A 27,738-nucleotide genomic window follows, 5' to 3' on the forward strand; every position below is an offset into this window, starting at 1 on the left:
GGATCTAAAGAGACACATACAGTATACCTCAAAGAGTTGCATTTCACAAATGATAAATATGAAAGAGTTTAGATATAAATTATGCGCTTGTGAAAAAGACGTACTCTTGATTGTTTTAAATGTGTATTTGTAATGTACTCTGAAAAGTATATATAAAATATGATATAATATCAATGAAATAAAAGTGCACTTAAAGTATACTTAATAATAAATAATGCAGTATAAAGTGTACTGTGGTTCTTAAACTCGAGTATGCTTTAAAAAGTGCACTTTGTAATAATGTCAAATTTAAAGTTTGCAAGTTTTACTGTAAAGTACAATTTAAAAATAGTTGTTGTTGTTGTTGTTGTTTTTACCATAGTTTACCATAAATACTTCTCAGTACATTTATCCTTACACTTTAATCATATTTTAGAGACAATAGAATTATGAAATTACATATCAAACATACTTAAGGAAAAAGCACTCTAAAGTTCACATTATTGCATTTAATAGAATTTGTAATTTAATTACATTTAATTAATTGAATTACAATTAACATGCAATTAAGTGTCCAAAAGTTTTACCCTTGTGGTAGATGCTCAACTACACCTTACACTATTAACTCTTTCCCCGCCACTGACAGAATTTTCCAGGGTTCTGTGTTTCACTGTTTTGGTGCTATATTACACATCTTCTGAATGAGCACTCAGTGTCTGGATCAAACATAGGTGAAGAAGAGGCAGAAACAAGTGATTGCATATGTAAGCAGATGCATATTCAAAATAATGCAATCATCAAAAATTAAACAGCATATAAATTCAAAACTGCCTGATGTTACCAAATGAAATGTGTATCCAGGAAGTGGGATAGGACTGTGTAAGCTTTTGGGTGTTGATGGAAGCCATCTGTTTTGATTATTGCTCTGAATATGATCCAGAATCTCAGACACTAAATGCTATTTTCTCAGCTTATGTTTTTCTATTTTTTCTTCAAAAAGTTAGTGAAACCTACCCACTTTTAAATGTTGATTAAAAAAAATAATTAAATAATGCATGAATATAGAATAAACCTGTTTTTTGCTGTTGTTGTTTTTCAAAAGCAGTGGCTCTGCTCTTTCTCATGCAATATATAAAACATTCTAGTGGCCATGAATTTTGGTGAAAACTATCCAAAAAAAACTTCCTGCGACTGGCAACTTTCTCCTGTACTGATGTTCCTGTGGTGTTTTAATCAAATCTATAATATATGGTATCACTGTGATTGATTAGACACTCTTAAAACTCTTAATGACCATTTCAAACCAGAAGAAACCGTTCCATTATTTAGTATAGAGCAGCGTTATAAGAACTTTCCCCATGCTTTTCTGAAACCTTGAATGCCTATAAACTTTATTGTTGTGCAATTGATTCATACTGATTCTTTGAGTCCAAACGAGTGATGAAATATCCTTATTTCATACTTTTTCGACCATTCATTTCACCATTTTTTTTATAATACGGCAGTGTTCCCCTGTGACATTTTCCAGAGCAAAGTTTTAATATTTCAGTCTATTGCGTTTCAGAAAGGCTGTTGTTTGTGCGCTTGTATGACTCATGAAGAGAAGAGTGTGTGTCGAGTGTGTACGTATGTGTCCACTTCTGAGGAGTATGTCAGATAGTCCTCGGCGTAAGTGTGCATCCAGAGGGCTTTGATGATTGTGCCTGCTTGCTTTCTGAAACACTGAACAGAAGGCTTTCCAGCCACTCCAGCATCACTCTAATGCTTGCCATTCATTTAGCAGCCTGTCAGTCCGCCGTCACAAGAGCTGCTATTTAACCAGCGCCGCTCGGACAAAAGCATCCGTCCCTGTACATCAGGGGAAATGAACTTGTGCTTTTGAAGTGCACCAAGAGCACACAGACCTACTTCATCCATACACCAAACCCAGGTTTCAGGAGCACTGGTGTGTTTGTGTGCGTTGGCACATGGCAGAAGGATCCTGTCTCAGCGTCGTCAGGAGACACTAGCTGTTCTCTCAGTGTGTTTGCTAATTGATTTTGTTTTTCTAGTTGTCTGCAGGGGGAGTGAGTGCGATGTGCTTCTGGCTCCACCTCAGTCCTGGCCCTTCTGGTGTTTACACTTAAAAACAGGGCAAACAGGAGGAACACGACTCGGTGCCCACCACCAGGAGAGCAGCTGTCACTAGGAGCTGTACATGACTCTCTATATACACGCAGAGTTATGCAGCCATGAGTCAAATTTTTGGGTTGCAAGCCATGATGACCAGTGGAAGAGAACCACACCCAATCCATCAAGACAATACTGAAAGAGAGAGAGTTCAGCCAAAAATAAAAATGATCTCATCATTTATTCCCCTTCATGTCATTCCAATCCTGTATGACTGTCCTTCTTCTGCAGAACACAAAAGACATATTGAATAATGTCTCTAAATAAAATTGTGTGTTTTTTGAATTAAGTTATGTGTGTGTGTGTGTGTGTGTGTGTTGTTTTTCCATTATATTTGTTTGTTTGTTCTGTGCTTTGTTTTTCTGTTTTGTTTAGCTCTCTTGTCTTTGCAGCAATGATTTGCTTCTAATTACTAAATGGAACATTAAGGAACCGGAATCATTAGAAATAATCAGAAAAGTTCAATTCTTTATCATTTTTTTTTATCATTCTTTTTCCCACTCTATGACACTAACAAAGTGGGCTAAAAATGTGCCATCAGAAAACTATGGTATTCTTTAAAGTACCTACAAATGCTATGTTACACAAACTTAGTATTCATTTACAACAACAAAAAAAAAAAATGTCATGGGAAAGTTTTATTCCATTAGCTTCATTTCTTCACAAAGGCCATCTTAGGATGTTCTGAGGTTTTGACAGATGCAGACCATTAAAAAACCATTGGTCATACTGAACAGGTGCTGCTTTAATTTAACAACACAGAGGAGAAAGTCTTACTCCATGTCCTAACCAGGCATGATGTGACAAGTTTGCAGTGACACACAATTTGTCTTCGACGCTGAATGTTAAACTGCTGCGCGATGCAACAAGATCACACCCAATGAGAAGTTATTTCACACACTGTATGTACAGTTATGTGGAGCAGTACAGTGGACGAGCTACCCAGAAACACAGAAATGGTAACCTCAAAAAAAAAAATTATAATACATTGTTTGTCACAGTTTATACAAATGATCAGCTTTACATACATTATTTATTTCAAAATAGCTTTAATTTATTTTCAGTTTAAGTCATTTTAAGACTTTAACTTAAAAATGTCTGTTTTATTTTATTTAATATTTTGTTTTATTTATTTATTGTCAAAACTAATATTTTTAGGTTTAGATTTAGTTAGCAGACAGCACTGATCTTGTTCATTACTTTAAATACAACATGCTGTGACAAAGCATCAGTAGCACAGCATTGCGGTTCAGTAAGTGAGTCAGATTAATTGGCAAACAGCTATAGTTGATTCAGCATTTCTGATTCACTAAAAATAACAAGCCCATAAAACACTGCGTGATTTCAGCTATCCCAGACGAAAGATTGGCATCGTAAAACAATTGTGGAGATTTCTGTGATCATGGCTCCTAAATGGTGGTATATTGTTGTACAGTGAAAGAGGGTCAAAGATTCACGTTGTCAAACTCTTGTGACCTAAAAAATCTGCCAGGGCACATTAAAGAGCCGCAAAACATCATTTATTGTTTGAATTTCTTAAAAATGTCTAAATTTTAAAGCTGACACTATGTTTTATACCAGAAGTAACCTGGTCTTTATTGTCTGTCGGCGTGTTTTCAGTGTCCTCTGTCCTCTGCGATGTCTTTTTTGGCCTTTTGGACATAGCAACAGTAAAGAAAATTATTTATGTTTTTGGAGTCTGTGACAAATAAGCAAATCATAAAAGTAATGCATTTGGGAATCAGATTTCAATGGGTTCGCTGTAGGTTTTGGATTCACTAAAAAAGACCCGGCTCATAAGAATCATCAGCATGAGAATCAGACTTCAGTTTTAGTGCTTTATAGATGATTTGAGATGAATACTAATGCTAGGGACACTTTAATCTGAGGAATGTACCTGTGAGGACTGTTAATGGAACCGTATTCTTCTAGGTTTCTCGTCATGAACTTTCTCATTTTTTGTCTAGCTTGTATAACTCTAAAGGTAAATGGCTTTATTTAACTTAAGACTACCATATGTTAAAAAAGCAGCCTTAGAATGTGGTGGTTTAAAGAAGCAGTTAAATTAGCATTTAAATTGGGTTGTGCTTACAGACAAAAGCCCTTTGAGTGCTTTGGTTGTAAGCCTGTGTTAATTCACTTCTTTCCTATGTGACTTTCACATGCATTTCATTTCAGAATTAACCATGGCTCTTCATAGAGTTCATTGAGAGGCCTATATAAATGAGAGGTTTGGCTCTGGATTAATGACTGTGATCTCGCTAAAGTGTCCGATCATGTACCTATAGAGAGGCTTAGTTACGCTTGTGTAGCTGCATGCTAGGGTAAGGTGTTGTAGCTTTTGGAGAAATAATAATAAAAAAATAAAATTAAAAAAACTATTAAGAAAGTTAAGTTCAACAAAAAAATAAAATAAAAAAAAAACATTTGACCTGTAATACACTAAGACTTTGTTCAGTTTAGTCTTGTATGTATAAATATACAGTATACACTGACCTGTTGTTGCACATACTGATGTATAGTGATACCTGCGTGCCTACAGTCTGTATTTAAATAAGCCAAAATGCCCTTTTAAACTATTTAATATGTTTTAAACTATAAAATATGTTAAAAAGGTAACTACAGTAGAGTTAGGAAATCCATGTTATGTCTATGGATACGTAGCAAAGCGTCACATTTGCTCTCCAGATCAAATTCCCAAGTTTCTTCAGAGAAATCATGCTCTGTTCATTTGTAATATCTCTGAAATTGTAAACTGCACTCTGGAGACTGGAACTTTCCCACGTGATGTTTTCAAATTATTTCTCAGGCACGTTCCAGGTCCTTCTATCCTTACAAATTTTACACTCATCCTATTCTTCAAAACAATCGTTCATAATAAACACAAGCAATGACTGATAGCATACAGCATCCCATTTTTAAGTGCAACTTTTAAATACTAATAAATGGTAAAAATGGTTTAAAACCTACCTTAAAACTAGAAAAAATTAAATTGTATATGAAAAATATTAACATTACATTTTTAAGCAAGATATTTTTACATACTTAAGACAAAATAAAATGAGAGAAAGACCAGATATAGTGACACTATATTGGGAAAGAGCTTAATATAAATCTTTAATTTCGCAGCTTATTTCTAGGAATTACACAAACACACACGCACACTAGTATCCTTACGATAGGTAATGATTTTTATACTGTATAAACTGTATTTTCTGTCACTCTACCCTAAACCTACCCCTCGCAGGAAACTTTACACTATTTCAGACCTTATACTTCTTATAAATACTTATTCAATTCAAGTTTATTTGTATAGCGCTTTTTACAATACAAATCATTACAAAGCATCTTTACAGAAAATTACGTTTCTACAATATTTAGTAATAGCTTATAAGTAGTGACTGTCAGTTTGTGCTAGTATGACTGGATTTTTCAGAAAAATTAATTTAAGACGTAGTCAGCCAGACGATGAACATTATTAACATCAATTATTATATGATGAATGCTTGGCGAAAGAGATGTGTGTCTGAACCCCGAACATTATCAGGAAGGCTATTCCAGAGTTTGGGAGCCAAATGTGAAAAAGCTCTACCTCCTTCAGTGGACTTTGCTATCCTAGGAACTACCAAAAGTCCAGCATTTTGAGACCTTAGGGAGTGTGATGGATTGTAACGTGGTAGAAGGCTAGATAGGTACGCAGGAGCTAAACCATTTAGGGCCTTATAGGTAAGTAATGATAATTTGTAACTGATACGGAACTTAATAGGTAGCCAGTGCAGAGACTGTAAAATTGGGGTGATATGATCATATTTTCTTGACCTGGTAAGGACTCTAGCTGCTTCATTTTGGACTACCTGTAGCTTGTTTATTGAAGATGCAGGACAACCACCTAGAAGTGCATTACAATAGTCCAGTCTAGAGGTCATGAATGCATGAACTAGCTTTACTGCATCCGAAACGGGTAACATGTTTCGTAGCTTGGCAATGTTTCTAAGATGGAAGAATGCAGTTTTTGTAACATGGGAAATATGGTTTTCAAAAGACAAGTTGCTGTCTAATATAACACCCAGATTTTTGTCTGTAGAGGAAGTAACAGAACATCTGTCTAGTTGCAGATTGTAATCTACAAGATTCTGTGTACTGTTTTTTTGGTCTAATAATTAATATCTCTGTTTTATCCGAATTTAATAGGAGAAAATTATTGATCATCCAATCTTTAACATTTTTAACACACTCTGTTAGCATAGATAATTGGGAAGTTTCATCTGGTCTCGTTGAGATATATAGCTGAGTATCATCAGCATAACAGTGGAAGCTAATTCAGTATTTTCTAATAATATTACCAAGGGGCAACATGTATATTGAAAATAGAAGGGGACCTAGGACGGATCCTTGTGGCACTCCATATTTTACTGGTGATAAATTAGATGTCTCCCCATTTAAGTAAACACAATGGAAGCGATCGGACAGGAAGGATCTAAACCATCTTAGAGCCTGCCCTTGAATTCCTGTATAGTTTTGTAATCGATCTATGAGTATGTCATGATCTATGGAGTCGAACACAGCACTAAGATCAACTAAAACTAGAAATGAGATGCAGCCTTGATCTGACGCAAGAAGCAGGTCATTTGTAATCTTAACAGGTGCAGTTTCTGTGCTATGATGGGGCCTGAAATTTGAAATTGAATGAAAATCTTCATACAGATCTTTTCTTTCTTTTTTTTTCTTTTTTTTTGCAGGAAGGAGCTCAATTGAGCAGACACAACTTTTTCTAAAATGTTATACATATATGTAAGATTCACACATATATATATATATATATATATATATATATATATATATATATATATATATATATATATATATATAATTGCTATAAATATTTTGAGAAATACAATAAGATTGAGGACACCTAGCTCTACAGACTCAGCTAATTTCATAGCAAAGGGCTACTTTTGGATCTTAAAAGTAATGTATTTTCTATCTCTCTCTATCTCTCTCTCTCTCACACACACACACACACAAACACACACACACACACACACATTGACTCTGAATACTTTATTAATGCTTTCTTAAAATGTACAGAAACAGCAGGTGGAAAACAAGGCAAGTAGAGCACTTACTGTAGCAGACCACATCACACCTGAGCTGCATTTCCCAAAAGCACTGTATGCTTAAGTACTGTACATCGTAGACCCGTTGAAACCAATGCTGTCAATTTACGCTTATGGTACTTTTGGGAAACGCAGCCCTGGTTATTGTTGCTTGTGTGCTGGATTAAGTCCTTTTTACATCACTGAATGCCTGAGAGTCTTTCGAAAACAAAAGGAGAATGCTGAGTACAAAGTAAGACAGAAATCAGGTACTCTTCTGTATAAGACATGTAATCTTTCCAGACCTGAATGTTTTTCAGTGACTGATACTGAGCTGCTGTTTGCTGAACTGATATGGTATCAAACTATGTTGCTTTTCCCTGTTTTAGTCACTCGAGGGCAGCAAAGTCCTGTTACACTAAATCTTCTGAATCCATTTAAAAGCTGTGGTGTACAACATACAGGTATATACATTGCAAAATAATCAATCACATATGAGATGCATACATTCCTTATAATTCTGATCTAAAGATCACTTTTCATTCAGTTTTATTCATATATTTTCTCTCGTTTGAAACATTCCCAGTGTATGTCACATTTCTGAGTTCCTGCATGTAGGTAAATAATAATGAATTATTATTTAAAAATTTAAATAATAATAATAAATATAATGTTTTCCCTAATGGTCTATATTATTGGATTATTGATGATATTCATTTCAACAGCCAGCAGGCTTTCTGGTTGCAGGCACAATCATCAAGTGTTAAGAATCCAGTGCTAAGCTGATTAAGGGCCACAGAGCCTAAACACTGTACACAAGGATGCCGCACGAGTAGGGGGTCTAAATCATTCTATGAAAATCTATAAAATGTTATAAATAATCAAACGCTTATTTTTTTAAATAATGAAAGAAAAAAATGTATTCAATTTTGTTTAGCATTTTAAACAAGTTCAAAATGCATTTTATTATCAAGCGAGTACATACCAACAGCTCATCCCCATTACTGTCATATACACAGACACATGACCAAAATGAATAGAGGAGGGAAAGGGGCGCAGAACAGAAAGGTGAAAAGAACAGTCAACAATCAGAGATTTGTTAGCTTAGCCTACAGTTTAATTTCTTTTCACTTAAGAAGTCAATCAACATAATGTTTCTTGAGAGGGCAAAGTGATTAACTATAATGGGCTTTTAGGTAATTTCTGATTATCTGTCACTCAAAAAATAAAATAGTCGAGATATTTGTGAATGGGCTTTCAAATTACATTTGAGAGAATCTGAGGAGATTGTTAAGAGAGATGCAAACTATACCTTTCGCCGAAATCACTGTTCAAATTATATAATTTATTTGATTCAAGTAGATCCTGCGAGTTTGAAAGTTCCTACTTCATTTGATGCATTAGTATGAAAAAGTTTGGTTTCTTATGTTTTTAATGGTTTTGAAATGTTATAATAATGTTTTTATAACGTCTAAATATAAATCCAAAAGCACTACAGTAAAGAGTAGAAATGTCCTCTGCTGCCGTTTAGTGGTTGAAGTGGGAATATCATGTCATTTTCATGCATACATTAGCTTACACACACACACACACACACACACACACACACACACACACACACATGTACATACACATACACACACACATATATGTATATATATATATATATATATAGAGAGAGAGAGAGAGAGAGAGAGAGAGAGAGAGAGAGAGAGAGAGAGAGAGAATTATCTCTAAATGAACTGATCCAGCCAAACGTTTCATTGACTTTGTGTGCTTCTGCTGACATTTACAACCATTTGTCAATCTTCAGCCTTGCATTTTTTATGACGGAAACTTGCAAAAAACGTAATCATGTGCTGTTCATAGCAATGACCTCTGTGTAGTTGCTTGCGGCCGCTGCCATTAGAGTCCTATCTGTTACCGTTTTATTTGTAGCAGCTGAGCTCCCTCTAAATATAGCTCACAGCACTGATGGCAGCCTTTGTGCGGCTCGCTAAAGTAATCACTCAGACAGGACAGCCTGTGTGTGTGTGTCTGTGTGCGTCTGGAACACAGGTTTCTTTCTTTCTCACCTGTGTAAAGTGAAAGGGGAGTGTGAATGAAAGATTCACACATGGGCATATTGTGTGCATGAAGACAACTCTGTCTCATTGCTTATGTATGGATCCCTTTGTTTTTTGGTGTTCCTATACGAGGCAATGTAAATGTCTTGGTTTGTAGATGTGTATTTCACGAGATCATAAAGCCATCTGAATGAGATGGAATAGCGCTGTGTGTGATCTTTCATGCATGCACATGTAACATGCTTGAGCACAATAGGAGGAGTAATTAAATGCATCGGCCGCTCGTGGAGCAATCAGAAGCTGGTTGTGCTAATCTGTAGTCTCAGCTTGTGCTTTTCGCTGCACATGATTGGCTATGTTGGAAATTACTATATGAGTGAAAATGTTTCAAATCGAAAAGTCTTTACAGTGTGTCAAAGCTTTTTAAACTCTAGTTTTAGTTCTTAAAAACATTTCCCACTTTTCTGAGCATTACATTTTCATGACCTTTTGATTCAAACTGATTTTTGAAGTGGTTCAAATGATTCATTGACGATAGAGTCATTTATAGTATTTATTAGTATTTTGAACTAGCTTTTTATATATGAATTTTGTAATTTTTGTTGTAATTTTTTGTAATTATGTTATGCTTTTGTAATTTTTAGTAGGTTTTTTTATTATAATCTATTTAAGCTTTAATTTATTTTAGTTCCAGTTTTGTTTTAGCAATTTTAATAATTCATCTTATTTTATAACAGTCAGTTTCCAATGTTTAACTTTTTCATCTTATGTTTGTTTTATTTCAGCTTTAATTAAAAATGCTTTATATACAGTAGTATTATCTGTATCTATCTATCTATCTATCTATCTATATATATATATATATATATATATATATATATATATATATATATAGTTTTAAATAATTTTAATTCCAGTTTTAGTTTTAGTTATTTTAATACTTCAGCTTATTTTCTTTAAGTTAGCTGCCAAAGTTTTAGTTTATACAATAAAAAATGTACATTTTGTTATACCAACAAAAATGCCCTTTCCTTATATAGTATAATTTATAGTATTTATTAAGCTTTTGAATTAGCTTTGCATTTTATATTTTTATTTTCATTTTGATTTAAGTTTTAGTATGTAATATGTTTTTTTTATATTTCACTTTAATTTATTTGTTTTAGTCATTTTAATATTTTAAGTTCAAGTTTTTCATACATTATTGTATTTCAGTTTCATTTCAATTAACAAAAATGTTTTTTTCCAGTTGTTTTAACAACACTGGAAATAGCCGATTCAAAAGACGCCAGCAAACAGTTTCTACTCTTCAAAAGAGCAATATCTTGATGATGAAATATTTTCAAGCAGATTAAAACTAGAAAAACGTACATAAAAAAAAATATATTATTATTATTTAACTTCATGAACTTTTCATGAGTCCTGTAAATATTAAAAGCTAGTCTGTAGTGCGCTTGAATAGACATGTGATGATTATAATATGTTGTAGTATGATATGATAAGTATGTGTGTATAATTTTCTCTCATGATGTTCGTTATAGAGGTGGGGGGTTCCAGGGTTCGTGGTTGGAGATCTATGCTCAGTAAATAAATACTGTGCTTCATAAACATTTAAACCACTCAGGATGGTCAACCACAAGATGGCTTGACTTTAAAATGACCTCCAGTGCTGTGCTTTGTTGGGTTCTTTGTTAAAAATGGAAACATTTGGCATTTGAGCTGTTTAAGCCCTTAGTCCTGGACTTGCTGGGCAAAATAGAAAAGATGAATAAATCGCAGTTTACTGACACTGTGACCTTGCCATTTCTGACAATTATGTGTGAGGCAGCAAGCTTAATTTAATTGAAACAATACACCTTCATTAGCAGACAAATCAAAAGGCCTCTTGTTCTAATCAAATCCTCCACAATAATGTGATTAGGAGGAAAAAAGCAGCCATTCACAACGATCACTTTCCCTCGAGAGCCGCTTGCTCAAATCATTCACATGGATAAGGGATACCTACAAAGTTAGGCAGTAAAGTCTAGACAATAGAGACATTTTGTAGCTTTGAAAAGGCCATATGGTAATCAGACGCTCGGCATCTCCTCAGTAATCAGATTGATGAATGATGATATTAAGAAAACAAAACATGCTGTATATACTGTAAGCTTTGCCAAAAAATGTTTGACAAAATTCAGCATTTAAGAATCGGCTCCCATTTAAACCATGTGCTGGAAAATGAATTGCAGTAATGAATAACAGGAAGAATATTATTGCAACTGCAATTTAAAAAACAGATGTTCATACATTGAGAGTATGGTCACAGCTTCAGCTGGAGCAAATGCCAGAACCCACTGCAGCCGCAGAGCCCAAGCCTGCCACGATTTAAGAGCCAGAGCCATTTAAAGTGACAGAGCCAATCATTACCCTGGAGCTAGGACTCGAGAGTGCAAATTGACCATGCATTTGACCCGGCAACACCATGCGTCTTGGGAATACTGGTGGAGATTGAGGGTTTAGGATGAAAGTCCCGCCCACACTCCTGCGACTGAGGGTGAGCTGCATTTGGTTTCTGGGAATTATATGGAGGAACTAATGTACGTTTTTGAAATGGACTTAATAGACTGGTTTGGGGAGGTAATTCCCAGTTTTCCTGTGTCTCCGCTGGTTCCGCCAAGCTCAAGTCCTCCTGTGTTCCCTCCCAGCCTCCCTCTCCCACCTCCTCTTAAACCAGCCAGTTCCTCAGCTCCATCTCTACTGGTGCCTGTCAGTCCCTCAGCTAACCCTCAGTCAGCGCCATCTGGGTGCTCTGATCCACCTCGGGACTTCCAGTCTCCAGCTCCGCATTGGCGTGAGGATCCCCTGTCTCCGCTTCCAGCTTTTGAGTCCTGTACTCTACCTCAGTCCTTCAACCCATCGGCCTTGGCTCCTACTGTAGCACCCATAGGTCCTGTCATCCCAACAGCTCCACAGGGCTCCCTCATCCCTCCGGATCCACCTTGGTCAGCTGTCAACCACCTGCTACCTCTGGACTCCACTCCTCTGGCTTCTCCTCGTCACTCTGACCCTCTGGCTCTGTCAGGCTCTTCCTTCCCTCCTTCCCTTCTTCTCCGCCTCCATCCTCAGTCGCTCAATTGCTCCATCCTTCTGCTCTGCCTTGGCCCTCCAGATCCTCGGTCTCACCCTGGCTCTGCGGCTGCTCTGCTCCATCCTGGGCTCCTACTCCACCGGCGTCATCTCCCTCAGTCGGCCCCCTGGTGTTGTTGTCAGCCCTATCTCCACCATGGCTTCTCCTGCCGTCGACTCCGCCTTGGGCCGCTATCCTGGCTGGCCTCTGGATCTCCACCTGGCTCCTCCTGCTCCAGGCTCCTCCCTCCATCTACTCCACCCTATGACCTATGCCTATTTCCCATTGCCTGCTCTACGCCTGTCTCCTGAACCAACCCCACCGTCCCACGCACGTTTCGGGAGGAGGCGAACTGTGACATGTATGATGTTTTAGTTTAGTCTTTCTTCCGTTCTCCTGCCTTGTTTGTTTCAATAACTAAAACTATTAAAATACTTTGGTAATTGAAATAAAGCTGTAATAATTATACAGTACAGACCAAAAGTTTGGACACACCTTCTCATTCAAAGAGTTTTCTTTATTTTCATGACTATGAGTCACACTAAAGGCATCAAGGGCTATTTGACCAAGAAGGAGAGTGATGGGGTGCTGCACCAGATGACCTGGCCTCCACAGTCACCTGACCTGAACCCAATCGAGATGGTTTAGGGGTGAGCTGGACCGCAGAAAGAAGGCAAAAGTGCTAAGCATCTCTCGGGGAACTCCTTCAAGACTGTTGGAGACCATTTCAGGTGACTACCTCTTGAAGCTCATCAAGAGAATGCCAAGAGTGTGCAAAGCAGTAATCAAAGCAAAAGGTGGCTACTTTGAAGAACCTACAATATGACATATTTTCAGTTGTTTCACACTTTTTTGTAATGTATGTAATTCCATATATAATTCCACATGTGTTAATTCATAGTTTTGATGCCTTCAGTGTGAATCTACAATTTTCATAGTCATGAAAATAAAGAAAACTCTTTGAATGAGAAGGTGTGTCCAAACTTTTGGTCTGTACTGTATATGATCATTAGATGAAGAAATTAAACTTATCTCGGTTCTAATTTTCATTTAGTTTATGTTAAAGTGCAAAATTCCTATCTGTAAACAAATAAATAATTATAATTCAAATGTAGCTACAACTGAAATAAAAATAAACTCTTAACAATAATACTTAAAAACAAATAAAAATAGCACATATGAAACATGACAAAAAAAAAAAATATTATTATAAAAAATGTTTCCTGTTGGGTTCTTTTTTCATGCTTTGCTCCAAAAACCTGTTTCCTTGACAACATATGGTGTGCGTGGCAGAGCCTTGAGGTGTTTCCTCTGATGGACACATGCTGTTTATGTGTGAAGACGAGTTTCACGGGCCGCCGGTGACACATCACTACATGCAGTCAGGTGTTATCTACAGCACGCAGTCTGTCTGCAGGAGCACGAAAACTGGAGACTGATGTTTCAGAGAGATTTCACCTGCTTTAAGAGCTTAGGATCAGGCTTTGCTTCTCTCCGTATTTTCCTCCATGTCTTTATTTTTCATTTGATATTTTCCCTCCTGTTTTCTTTTATTGTCATGATTCATTGATTTCCATCCAGGTCCCTCCTTCTGCCGTGTTTTTATTTTTTCTCATCTTTAATTTGGCTCTCCGCCCCCTCGGCTCTCCTCTCATCTGTTCTCAGTGAGAAGATGCTGAAGCTTTGAATGATGCTGACGGCTGATCTCTGTGTCCAGCGTGGTCAGCGGTCACAGCATGACCTGACCCCGTCAGCATGATGAACTTTGAGGGACTTGAGATGATCGCGGTCCTGGTTGTGGTTGTTGTCTTTGTTAAGGTTCTGGATCAGTTTGGACTTTTAGAGGCGAGCTATGATGGTAAGATCAGAGAAGATTTCTTTATGCATTTTCACGTCAAAGAATTGGGGAAAGAATCTGTTGTGTGAAGGTTTAAAGTGTTTGTATTTGTGTTCTTTACAGCTGTTTTCTAAGCTATAATCATGAATGTTTAACAGCAGCACTGAGAGAAAATGCTTTTCTGAAACTTATCTTCAGGTTTATGTAGATCTGGTGATTATTGCTTCTCATGAATTTGGACCCTGAATGTAAGTTCAAAAGAATAGAAAGTGTTTTATCCTACATATTTTTGTCAGTATGGTTTTCAGCTATTTATTTATTACTTTTTTATTGACAGAAAAATGGTAATGCTAATTTAGTGTTCATGTTTGTTTGTGCAAAAAGATGAAAAAGAAGTACACATATTACTAAAATACACTTTAAAAGATTTTACTCAAGAGTGAACTGAATGTGATGTATTCAGACACTTAATTGCATGTTTAAAAAAATGAAAAAGTTTTGTAGTTAAAATGTATATTAAATGCAGTTAGCTGAACTTTTGACCCACTAAGTGCATCTTTTTATAATTACGTCTATTGTCTTTGAAATATGGTTAAAGTAATGCTTTAATGTATAATTTAATGTACATTTTAAGCCATTTAACTTTTATGTCATGGGTTTAAATACATTTGTAATTACACATTTGTAATGATGACGTTGCAATTTAGTACATTTAAAATGTATTAACTTTAAATGTAATATCAAAAAACAGACTACAGTTAAAATTATAATAAAGTACTTTACATGTGCTTTAAGATGTTAGTCAACAGATGAAACAAGTGTACTTCAAGCTTGATCAAAGATTATTAAAACCTATGATTTAAAATGTACTTTAAGGTAAAAAAAAAAAAAAAACTTATTACAAAGTGCATTTATTAAAAGTGTTGACTTAAGTGGCCTTTTATTTCATCAATATTATATTATTTGCAAATACTGTGTGTGTGTGTGTTTGTGTGTGTGTGTGTGTGTGTGTGTGTGCGTGTGCGTGCGTGTGTGTGTGTGTGTGTGTGTGTGTGTGTGTGTGTGTTTAAAAAAAACTTTAAAATATTTTACAAAAACTTAACTTCACTTTTGAAATTTATAGTACACTACAGTTGTACAATATAATAAAACATATTTACTTTTTACAAGAGTAAGATGGGGAAAGGCTAGTGTAGTGAATTGTCAAGTTTGTGTACTTAAGTGTATTAGATAAATTATGCATAATTTCACTGATAAAGGATTGTTACCAGTTAATTGATTCATAAATAAAATGACCATCTGTAAGAAAGACACAAAAGAAACTGAGAAATAATATTTAATTTCACTGACATTATGCATGTTGAAATAATATCATCTTTATGTTTTAAAGGGGCCATCGGATGCGACACACAGTTGTTTGAACTGAAATGTGTGTTGGCAGTGTGTGTACACAACCACACTATAATGATAAAGATCCACCCAGCGTTTTTTTTATTTAATTATCAAATTCAATAATTTCCCCTTTCTCAAATCAAGCTGATCTCAGATGCCAGTCAGTGTGATGTCACACAGACCCAGGCCCCTCCTACAATAGTTTGATTGACAGTCAAATTTTACCTTAGACCCACTCTGAATGACTGTCATCAGGCCACCATTGTTTTACCGCCGGAGCAGATGTAGACAAGAATGGCTCCTGAGTGATTGAGGTGTTCTGTTGTTGGATGTAATAATGAACAAAGCAGTTGTCATTTACTCCTGACAGACAACACACAGTGGATTAAATTTGTTTTTGAAGGGACTGCTCCCCCGATCTACTTAAATGCGTTTATCTTTGTGCAAATCAAGTGAGTGTAAGGTTTTTTAATGAATCTTTGCAAATCGCTATTCCTAGTAAGGTGCTATTTAGCGAGTTTCAAGATGAATGCGGCTAAAGTTTACCATCTCTCAGAGAGCTGCCCGGAAGAGAGGGGTGGGGTCTTCAGAGCTCATTAGCATTTAAAGGGACATGCAATAAAATGGCCTGCTGTAGACAAAGCTTTTTTTGACAGTGTAAAAAGGGTGTTGTTTTACACTACCATTGACAAATTTTAACGAAAGTATGTAACACACTTTTCATTAAAACCCTAAAGAATCATATCAACTTGTGGAAAATGGGCATTCGATGACCCCTTTTAAAGCCTGTTGACTGTTGTGGACTGTCAGTGCAGTCTGTGCTCATTTCTAACCTGCATGTGGTAGGGCTGCACAATAAATCGCACATGATATTTAATGCGCATCTTGTCAGTAAAGCCAGTTCTGTAATCAGCGGTAAATCACAATCACCTGCGCGCTTTCACGTGGAGCAGCATTAACTACACAGTGTCGTTGTGATTGTGATTTACCGCTGATTACAGAACCGGCTTTACTGACAAGATGCACATTAAATATCAAGTGCGATTTATCATGCAGCCCTAGCATGTGGACAGAGTATCACTTTGTGTGATTCGGTTTGTTTCTACCTTGTTTTTAATAGGTAGATGAGTCCGGTAACTCACGGTCTGTCATTGCTTTGAGCTTGCAGCATGCTTGACTTCCAGAAACATTGTCCTGCAAGTTGTTAGTTCAGATTCTGCAGAGCATATGGTCTGTTCCTCATCACCTCTATTATTAACCAACACATGGGTGATTTTTTACTGTGCCATCTTATGAGTGGACTTACAGGTTTCTATATTGAGCTCGGCCTCTTCATGACTATTTGACAAAGATCTACAAAGCTTGATATAAATATGATACTTGTCCTTTATTATAGATGACAAATTGACTTCAAAGGGATCAATCAATTCCTAGATATATTTTACAAACAAAATATTTTATTATTATTATTATTAAAATAAAGTTTAATGTTGTATACACCAGACTTCAGAAATCCAGTGACATCAGAAATCTTATTCATTGTTCAGTTTAACAAGTGTGGTGGAGCAGCTTGAGCAAACAATGGCTGCTTATGCTAACATTTGATTTATCTGTTGAGTGTAAATGAAGCTAATTGGATGGTTGCAGTGTCAGTGCATTAATCAAATGAATACAATGATTGCAACGTTCCCATGCCAAATGAATCAGCCTGCCAGAGCCAATAGTGTGCCATTTCCGTTGATTTATCATTAATATTTATTGCAATGTTAAAATTGCATTTCCTCTTCCTATATATCCACTTCAAGCCATGGTGTGTGTGGTAACCTTGTAAAGATTATATATGATATGTTTTATGTATGTTATAGCAGAGCAGGAGTATTATTGTTAACTAAAACTTAAACCATAAAAATAAAAATACAAATCATTACTTTTATTTCAGCAAGTTTCAAAGGCAATATTTCTCATTTTTAGTTTAAGTACTAAAATAATCTAAATTTAAAACTCTTCAAAAATAAATAGAGTACATATTTAAAATAAAATAATAATAAAAATGATTAAAAAAGAAAAAAACTAACTCAAATGAATCAAATTTATTATACAAAAATCATTCAAAATAGGAACAAAATGTATAATAGTTTAAGATTTTTTTCTTAATTGCATTGGTTGATTTTTTTTTCTTTGCAAACTGAAGAAAACAGACACAAAAGCCCCATAAAAGTAGCCTTCTAAAAGAACAGAATGCAACTTTTGCTGGTGAAAATAATAATTTCCCCAAGATGTGTCTTTTGAGTCAGATTTATTCAGTGAAGCAGGTCATTCTGAATGATTCATTTACAAATCATCCAATTTAACGCAATGATCTAATATTCTCAAAGGCGTAAAAGCTCACTGCTAGGAAAACAAGTGTTAAAAGATTAGTTAATAACTAAAATTTCACTCATTTTATATTCTTTGTTGCATATGAAAATTTAAGTTGAAATGAATAGTAACTGAATTTGTATTTAAGGTGACCTGTCCCTATAAAACTGGTCAAGAGGTTTTAGAAAGCAGTAAAATCCTTTTTTATTTTATTTTTTTGAAGACGTTTAGTGTGAATCTGAGTCTCAGTAATTCTGTTCCCTCCTTGACTTGCAGTTAAAAATAGATCGTTTTCGCGGTCGGATGCAAATGGCTTCTTTCACCCAAGTCACCTCGTCTCTGCTGGAGTGACAGTGAGTGACGGCAGTGTGCTACAGAACGACACAGGCATGATATCAGATGACACAAGATGTCACTTCTGTCAAGATCCCAAACAGAGCAAACACAAGACTGTGATTGCAGCAGACTGAAGTAACAAGTCACATAAAGAACAACCAGTGAGCAGTAAAGGGAACACGATAAGTTATAACAATTGTGAAAATAAGTCTACTTAAACGTTTTGCACTTTAACTCTGTTTTGCATTTCATACTAATGTAATAAAAGGCCACTTAAGAGTACTTAAATGACTGTTTCTTAACACACTTAAACGGTTAGTTCACCCAAATATTAAAATTATGTCATTAATAACTCACCCTCATATCACCCTCATGTTTGGAACGACATGAGGGTTGAGTTATTAATGACAGAATTGTAATATTTGGGTGAACTAACCCTTTAAGTACATTTTTAAAAACTGCACTTTGTAACAATGTAAACTTAAAAGTGTTACATTAAAGTCCATTTTAAATCGTTCTGTTTGAGTAATCTTAAAGAAGTACACTTAATTTGATGTTTTAAGTAACATACTAAAGCACATGTAAAGTACTTCATTAGTCTTATTTGATATTACATTTAAAGTTAATATATTTTAAATGTACTAAATTGCAACAGATGTGTCATTGCAAATATTTTTAAATAGTTTCATGAATTTAAAGCTTATTTTTGTTGATCATAAATGCTTATCAGTGCATCCGGCATAACTCTTTAGCCATATTTCAAAAAGAATAGAAGTCATATATTTAAATTAGATATAAAGATCTTATGTACTTAAGTCCTACTTAACTTAAAAAAACGAACCTTTCTGAAGTTCAGTAATTGCATTTAAAATAAATTGAAAATATAATAAATTTTCATGTAAATGCTATTAGCATGCAATTAAGTGCTCAAAACATACATTCAGTTCACACTTAAGTGTATTCTTTTCATAATAAATATACTTTTTAAAGTATCTTGATCATTGTAAACGGACTGTTCGTTGGGATAGATATATTCTGTGAGGACACTCTTTCAGAAGGGAGGACAAGTTGGAGGATGGCAGTGAAGTGAAGGATTGGTGCAGGAGGAGATGGAGTAGGGTGGTGTTAGTCCATGTGTAAATCAGTGTGAAACCAAATGCTCACACACCGCCACCAATCAGTCACCCGTCAGGCCCGAGACCACTGCTCTCACGGCCATCTGCTGTCCTACTTAGTGTGCACCGTACAGCACGCTCTCAGACGTATGCTGTTATGCCTACTACATGGGACTGTATGATTGTCATTGAAAAAGTAGATAATACTATCTGATATATTATCTGCTCAGGCAATGCAATGAGTCATTGTTCAGGAGAATTGTTTGAATGTTCCAGAGGATCTTGCAATAATATATTTCAGCCACTTGGTGGTATTACAACAATATAGTTGTTGCATAAGATTTGGTTAAAATACTGCTTTAATGCCTCTTAATTCTATAATCGTGGAAGTCACTCCTCATCTCCTTTCATATTCATTTCTAACATCAATTTCACAATAGGTCCTAGCATGAAATAACTGCAATGTAATTCAGGGAAACATAAGTGGAATATGATGATGCCTTGGCATATTTAATGTCTTAGCATTACGCAGCATTACATTGCATTTTAGGATCATGATTTTGAATTTCAGACTATGATTTTAATTAGGTAGTCATTTAAAAATAAAATGCAAATACAAATAATAAACAAACTACTTCTACATAAGTGTTATTTTATGATAATTTAATTTTTAGTTTTAGTTTTAGTTTAATTTCATATTTAGATTAATATTATATTGTAAAAATTGATTTGATTTTAAGATTTTTTAATTTTGATAATCTTATTAGATTTAGATGTACTTTAGATATATGTATATTATTTAATTATATCTATTACGATTGTGATTTAATTGTATTTTTGTCATTTTACTTCCAATAATTGTAAAGTTTTAGTTTTTTTGTTGTCTTTTTTTCAGTTAAGGTTTATGCTGTTTCAAGCAACTTTTGTAAATCCATTTTTATTTTATTGGGTTTAAACAGATTCTGTCACAATAATAAACCATTGGTGTGTGTGTGTGTGTGTGCGTGTGTGTGTGCGTGTGTGTGTGTGTGTGTGTGTGTGTGTGTGTGTGTGTGTGTGTGTGTGTGTGTGTGTGTGTGTTTAAATGTGGGCGCAGGTGCGTTTTTCAGTCCAGGTTGAATGCTGTGACTGAAAGCAAATGAAAGCGAGATATCTGAAATGAGAAAAATAATCCTGTTAACAGAAGGAAGTTTGGTTTTACATGTTGAGCATAACTGCATGTTTTAATGCAAAATTATGGAAATTTACCACAAGCTTTTAACCTCAGGTTCATCTAGGATGAATAAAAGTTAAATAGCATATAATTTAGGAGCGTATATTGACAGGTCATTTGTATGCTGTCAAACCAAATCAAAACTCAGTATATTTTTTTCCCCAGTATTTTTGACACTAGTGGATAAATGTCAGTCAAAAGCCTTGTGCTTGTCACATCGACTCGTGTATTTCAGAAATGCTTTCTCTTTCTCTTTCTTCTTCATTTGCTGCAGGCAGCTAGTTAGATGTGCACTCATGCCAGAATAGATAAAGTTATTACTTTTCTGGTGTGAGGAAAATTATTGATGTAGACAGAAATGTTTCATGTTTCACATGTTTTTCAGCTTCTTTTCATTGAAAAGCTTTTATTTAATTATTTATTTCTTCCATGCTCAGTCAGTCACTCGTAATCAATCAAAACATTTTTTTTAAATAACTTTATCCAAGAAAAGTCCACAAATGAAGAAGTGCGCAATTCAAAGACCTTATTGTGCCAGATGAGGGGAGAAAGATTCAGAAGTCAGTATTTTGATAATGTTAGCGTTATCTCCACTTCCATTTCAAATCTTTCTATCAGTGACTTTCAAATAATAATAATTAATTGCACTAAACCTGTGGTGAACCCGACAGCCCTATGTCTCTTCTTATACTTGAAGACTTGCAAAGTTTCTGTAACCGCTTGTACAAGCTGTGTACTAAACACTTGGGTGGACACTGTCTTAAAGAGATATTTCCCCCCAAAAATGAAACATTGCTGTTAATTTACTCACCCGTAGCCGTCCATGATGTTTGCTTTCAGTCGAATTTAAACTTTTTGTGATTCACAAAATGCAGCAAGTCAGCGGCTGCATGTTTTTGATGATTGAAAAAAAAAAGGTCTTATCAAGGAACCCAAAATGAATACACGTTGCTCCTAATGATACACAGGGGTTTAATAAAGCAAAAGGATTGCAAGATGCATGGAGTTCTCTCTTGCATTGGGTTCAGCCTCCATGCAAGAGACTGAACATTATTTACAACATTATCACCTGTAATGTTTTTTTTTTTTTAGTCTTAAAGTGACAGTATTGACTTGCAATTATGAATCACCGAGGACCATTGTTTCTGCTCAAAATCTTCTTAACTGTTCCACTGAAGAAAAGAGTCACCTACATCTTGGATGGGTTGTGGGTGAGTAAATAAAGAGCAAATGTTAGCAATCCATTTAGTAGTTGCAGTGGAATAGTTTGATGAAACATTTAAAAAGTGAAACTTGATTTGTTGCTCCAGATGAAGAGATTGAAGCAGCAGCCACAAAACACACAGTCATTATCTGTTGTCATTTTGACTGATAAAACGGGTTTCTGTCTGGAAATGCCGCCAGTTGGTAATATGTCACTTTTTTTCACTCTTTGTTTGGGTTTCAGTATTTGTCTTTTTCAGTCTGAAGGCATGTCTCTCTATTCTGCCCCACACAAGGCTGTTGTTTTTTTCTCCTTGAAGAAGATTATAGTAATTTGACAGGTCATTTATCTTCAATCCACAAAGTTTTTGACCAATTATTTTACACAGGGGATGGAACATAAATGCTCTTGACATTTAAAAGCTACTCATGTATCTGTGCCGACAGCGCAACAATCAAATGCCATGCAATTTTCTTCAAATGTTCTTGTCCTGGAAATGTCAGAAACGCTGCGTCCTAACCAGGTGCGACACGAAAACTTTCCAGAGAAAAGTCATTGGTGTCCTTAATACTTTGAAAGCCATTCTGAGCATATTTTGTTTAAAGACCCAAAATCTCCTCCTTAAAATTTACAAAGTTAATAATTAGCAAGTAAACATGTTTAAAATTTGCAGGCTTTCTTTTCTGGTAAGAATACTTTACAGTAAAAAAATAACATTAACAAAAAGGATAAAAGTTGCCATTCTACATCTTTTTCCAGAACAATAAATAAATAAGGTTTTGGCAATATTTTTTAGATTTTCTTCTCTGAACTAAGCTTATATCTAGAGTTTAATTCTCACCTTTTTTTGCAACAGAAGAAAACATATAAAGAAGTGACTTATTCACAATTCTGTCTTTTTTCATGAAATTATTTTTATTTAATTATTGAGTTTATATTTCTCAACTAAGACCTAAGACCTTTCTTCTCAGTATTGTGAGTTTATATAGCAATTGCAGGTTCAAATTAAGCAATTGTGAGATTATATCTCAGAATTCTGATTTATTATCATAATTTATATATATATATATATATATATATATATATATATATATATATATATATATATATATATATATATATATATATATATATATATATATATATATTAAATAAAATAATATTAAATTTAAATTAAAATTATAAAAAAATAGATAGATAGATAGATAGATAGATAGATAGATAGATAGATAGATAGATAGATAGATAGATAGATAGATAGATAGATAATTTTTTTATTATTATAAAAAAAATTCTTGATTTCGAAATTTTGAATTCGCAATTGAATTTTTTTTTCTCAGAACTAGGAAATAAAAAAAAATCCAAATTGTTAAATATAAACTTAATGTGAGTTGTGAGATGCAAACTAAAAATGACCTTACATTTTTCATATTACTCTTGAAAAGTCAGTCAGAAGTATTTATCTAAAGGTACACTGTAAGCATTGAAGCTGCCATGTTATTCGTCCATGATGGATTGACGTGCAGGTCAGTGTTTTCAGACAAACGTCTTGTTCCTTGAGCCAATCTTAAGCCATCAGTCCCAGCCAGTTGCCACAAATATAATTTTCTCCAGGCACATCAGCTGGCTGTGCTGGACCAAAACCACACACTCTCATATCGAACAGTAGTTTCAAAAGCAATGCTTATCTTACTGAATGTTGCATCATTTGCATTGCATCAAATAACACGGCTGCTGCTTGTTATTTAGACCGCCAGGGTCCTGCTTGAACTGGGGGCAGTTAAACCTCGATCTCAGCCATTACAAGAGATTGTATAAACACATTGGAGGGCACTTCTAGACACCTGACAACTTCTCTCAAGCTTTGTGATCTGTATGTTGTGGGCAGAAACTGTTATTTCACCCTCAATTGTGTATTCAGCAGTGCTCAGGGCTGCCATGGTTCACAGGCTTTAATTGCTTACAATTTCACGCTCAGTGCTTTTGGGGATTTGAGGATATGATGGGCTAATTTCACTGCTTTGTAAATATTGGAAACCAACATTGCTTCCTATGGTATTACAAATATTGCCATAAAGCATGTTATTAGAGCCTACCTGAGGCACGGCACAGCTGTTGTTGTGGCACAAATTACAGCGTATTTTACATTGTTTTAGTGAACATTTGAAAGCACTTGCTGAAATGTGATGCTCATGAAAGACATTGGGGTCTAAAGACAACAAGTGTCATGAATTTTAAATGTGATATGAGCCTTTTTGGGACTGTTTTTGTCATCTTCATCCATCAGCAAATTAAGTTGTTAGATATAGTGTGGAAAACTACCTTTCTTATAGGACTGCATGATTTGGGAAACTATATCTAAAACGTGACACGAAGTAATGAAGTATATGCACAGCACTGTGTTCAGTTACACACCAGCAGCTCATGATCATGATCCGGTGTTTCCAGTATCTCAGAGCAGCACAGACGTTGAGTTTGGGTCACTTTAACCTGCATTTGGGAACGCAACATTTCACCACATCATATTTTTCTAGTTTTAAAGGCTTCTTGCAGTTTTCTGCCAAAATTAAAGTCAGATGGTTTAATGTTTAAAACATGAATGAACTGTGACATATTGTAATATTACAGTAATTCTAAATATTTTTCCAAATATTGCAAATGGACTTGTATAATGAAGTTATACATTAACGTCAAGCGGACTAAATAAGCACAAAGCAAACACATTTGGATTTGTGTGTATAATGCATATGCATATGCACTCCCCTAAAAATCACCTAGATCATTCTAGAATGATTCATTGTAAATAGAGCAAGTAATCGGGTAAAAAATGCTGTATTTATTTATATAAATATTGCAATGTCTGTTTTTATGATATCATGCAGCTCTACTTTCATATTTCTGAGTCTGAGGCACAGTCTTATCCTTGGCAGGTGTTTTTTTTTATTTTATTTTATTTTATTTTTTTTGCATGTGTGTTTTATCCACAGGCTTCAATCACAAAAGTGCCTTTGCATAATGAGAACATGTGGCGGACTTCGATACGTGACAGCACCTCCGAGCTTTAAATGAGCATATTGTTAAAGAGTTGAATTTTGAGCAGTGTTTGTGTTGAACCAGGACAGCCGTTCCTCACATAACCCTCCGCTGGACAGAGAGTCCCCACAGGACAGGGATGCTTTGACCCTAAAATGAAAATACGTAATCTCTGGCCAAAATCTGTTTTAGAAGCCACAAAAACTGAAGAACAAAGAGCATTCACATCTGAGACACATCCTAAGCTTGGCAGTGATAAAAATCGACCCAGTAAGGGTTCTCCATCAACACTCTCTGACATTTTTTTTACATCACCTTTAAAGAAAGACAGCACAGAACAGGAAGCGATGGACATCAATGGAAGGCATGCTGAATTCATTTATGACTGTTGTATATCACACAGTTGAACATTGCATATGCATTTTTTTTCTTTTGGGCAGAAACTGTGAGTTAGTAAATGATTCCTAAAGGCTAGTGTCATAGTTTTAATAAAACTAAGCTATTATACGCAGATGGAAGTGTGTGGGGGGGGGGGGGGGGGGGGCACAATGAGCAAAATTAAAAATTGCTGTAGGCAAAATCTGCATAATTACATGAGCGACATTAATAACCCTACACTAAATTATTTGCTCCAAAAAAGGAATAAAATCATTTTGTACGAGACTTTTAAGCGAGTTAGGGATTTGGCGGAATTAACTGAAATACATGCAAATGGCACTGTTTATGAATTATGCTGGAATATGAATGCAAATCTGGTAAGACTGTGAAAGTGAAGTGTTAGTGTGATGTAACTGTCCTTTGACATCTCTCAACTGAGCTCAATGCATTGGCTAATATTGTGGACCAGAAGGTGGCAGTATTCATGCATTTTTAGGGAAGGAGTATTGGTAGTGGCTTTTAGGATGCTGCAGTAAATACAGACCAGAAGAAAAAATAAATAATAATTCTAAGCTATAAAGAGTTTTGCATTAAATTATGTTTTGTTTACTTTTGTCAATTATTTTAACCCTTATTCCGTACCTTCATGTTGATTTTGTAAATGTGAAAGTACACTGCTTTAAAAAAAGGATTTTGAGTTATTTGTAATTGCACATTTGTAATTGTAAAGTTGCAACATAGTATATTATAAATTACTTTAAATGTATTGAATAACTCTGTATTTAACATTATAATCAGAGTACATTAGACGTGAATATGATCAAAATAATTTTACTTCTTTAAAGATTATTTAAAAATATATCATTTAATTTAAAAATGTGTTAGACAACTGCTTTATTTCCTTAATATTATATATTAGTTGCAGATAAAAAATAATAATAATTAAAACATAAAAACATATTTTCAAGATTGAAGTCACATTCAAAAAAATGAAGTGTACTTTTACGAGATGGTATGAATTATTTGTATTGAACGAGTGAATATTGATTTAAAATTCTGAAAGTTTCTCACACAAAACTATGATTTCCGAAACATTACTTGTGAGTGCTTTTATGGAGTTTTTATAGTCTGTGGTTGCTAAACTTGTATGGAAAAAAACAGCATAGTGAAAACAATAATAGCAATGTGGATCTGTGAGGGTGAATAAATAAATGCAGAATTTTAATGCAAATTGTCTCTTTAAATGAGTGCACTTTAGCAGTTTATTGATTTCCTCTTCAATGGTGTAATCGATGTTGGTGGTTTCCTTGGATTATAGACATCGTGCAAATAAATGCACAGTCAAAGCGTTTAAAGGATGAGTTCATTATGCATTGATTTTGGCTCTGGTTTAAACAGCATGTTGTGCTGAAGTACAGGTCATGTGACGTCACACTGGTGTTAATTAGGTGTGAATTACATTAAACTGGTTTTAAGCGAAGGAAGTGAGGACAGGAAGAGAAAGCGACTGAATATTACTTTTTCTTCACACTTTTCCTCTATAATTTCACACCGCTCTCCTCATTTCCTTTCCCTCCCTCCCTCCCCTCATCTCTCTCTCTCTCTCTCTCTCTCTCTTTCTCTCTCTCTCTCTCTGCATCCCGTCACTGAACCCTCACACTGCAAACTTACACTCGCACCTCTGACTCTTCTGTGAGGGGAGACTCAGACCCCGAGTGGAGAAGCTCAGCCTCCCAGGCTGGATTTGCAGCGGGACTGGAGCGCAGCGCCACGTGGGTGCCTCGGGCTGCCCGGCGGGTGCGCGCCGGTGGCGGGAGAAAACAGGAGCAAGGAGGAGTTTGGCGCTGGGTCAGGGGAGTCAGGCAGGTGGCATGAGCAGGAGCAGGAGCAGGGGGTCGCTTTGAGCACCATGTGGGAATCGGAGGGTCTGCAGACATTCGGCATCGTATTGATCGTGTGCGCTTCACTCAAGCTGCTTCATCTGCTGGGGCTTATCAGCTTCTCTGAGGGTAAGAGAGAGAGAGAGTGAGTCCTGTCAGAATGACAAATATCTAATTAAGTAATCGTTCAGAAGTTTTCAATGATTGGGAATATATGGATGCACATGGAAATTCAAATGTGCACAATCTGAAAATATCCATAGAGGACTTCTAATATAACATGTGCTCCACAGAAGATGAAGCCAAAGTAAATGCTGACACACTTTGTGTTGTTGTGTAGGCATGGATGATTTGGACAAAAAAAAGTTGTAAAATGTAATCTAATATTGTGATTAAAACTGAAAAGCATTTAGATATGTACAGTATAATCAGGGTATTGACATAAGTCTGTATTTTTGTATTGTAAAGTTACAGTGCATTAAGTGAATCTGTCCACATTTCCTTATCTAATGTTATATACAGTAGCAAGCTGTTCATTTAACGTACAGACAGAAAATTCATTCTTGTGGGGAT

At 35.3% G+C, this 27,738-nt stretch overlaps 1 protein-coding gene across 6 annotated transcripts in view; it reads left to right on the top strand.

The window, feature by feature from the left end:
• The window catches only part of kcnip4a (potassium voltage-gated channel interacting protein 4a), a 167,284-nt gene that overhangs the window by 103,314 nt on the left and 36,232 nt on the right, over positions 1–27,738 (top strand). Inside the window, exon 1 of one of the 6 annotated variants that reach the window (XM_026268334.1) lies at positions 26,946–27,294. The exons of the other annotated variants lie outside the window; for them this stretch is intronic. Within the exon in view, the coding sequence (XP_026124119.1) occupies positions 27,195–27,294 (100 nt within the window). The 5' untranslated portion in view covers positions 26,946–27,194. Of the gene's footprint in view, positions 1–26,945; positions 27,295–27,738 lie in introns of those variants that run through there. 6 annotated transcript variants of the gene reach the window in all.

Source organism: Carassius auratus, chromosome 7 (assembly GCF_003368295.1).
Source record: "Carassius auratus strain Wakin chromosome 7, ASM336829v1, whole genome shotgun sequence".
Lineage (NCBI taxonomy): Eukaryota > Metazoa > Chordata > Actinopteri > Cypriniformes > Cyprinidae > Carassius > Carassius auratus.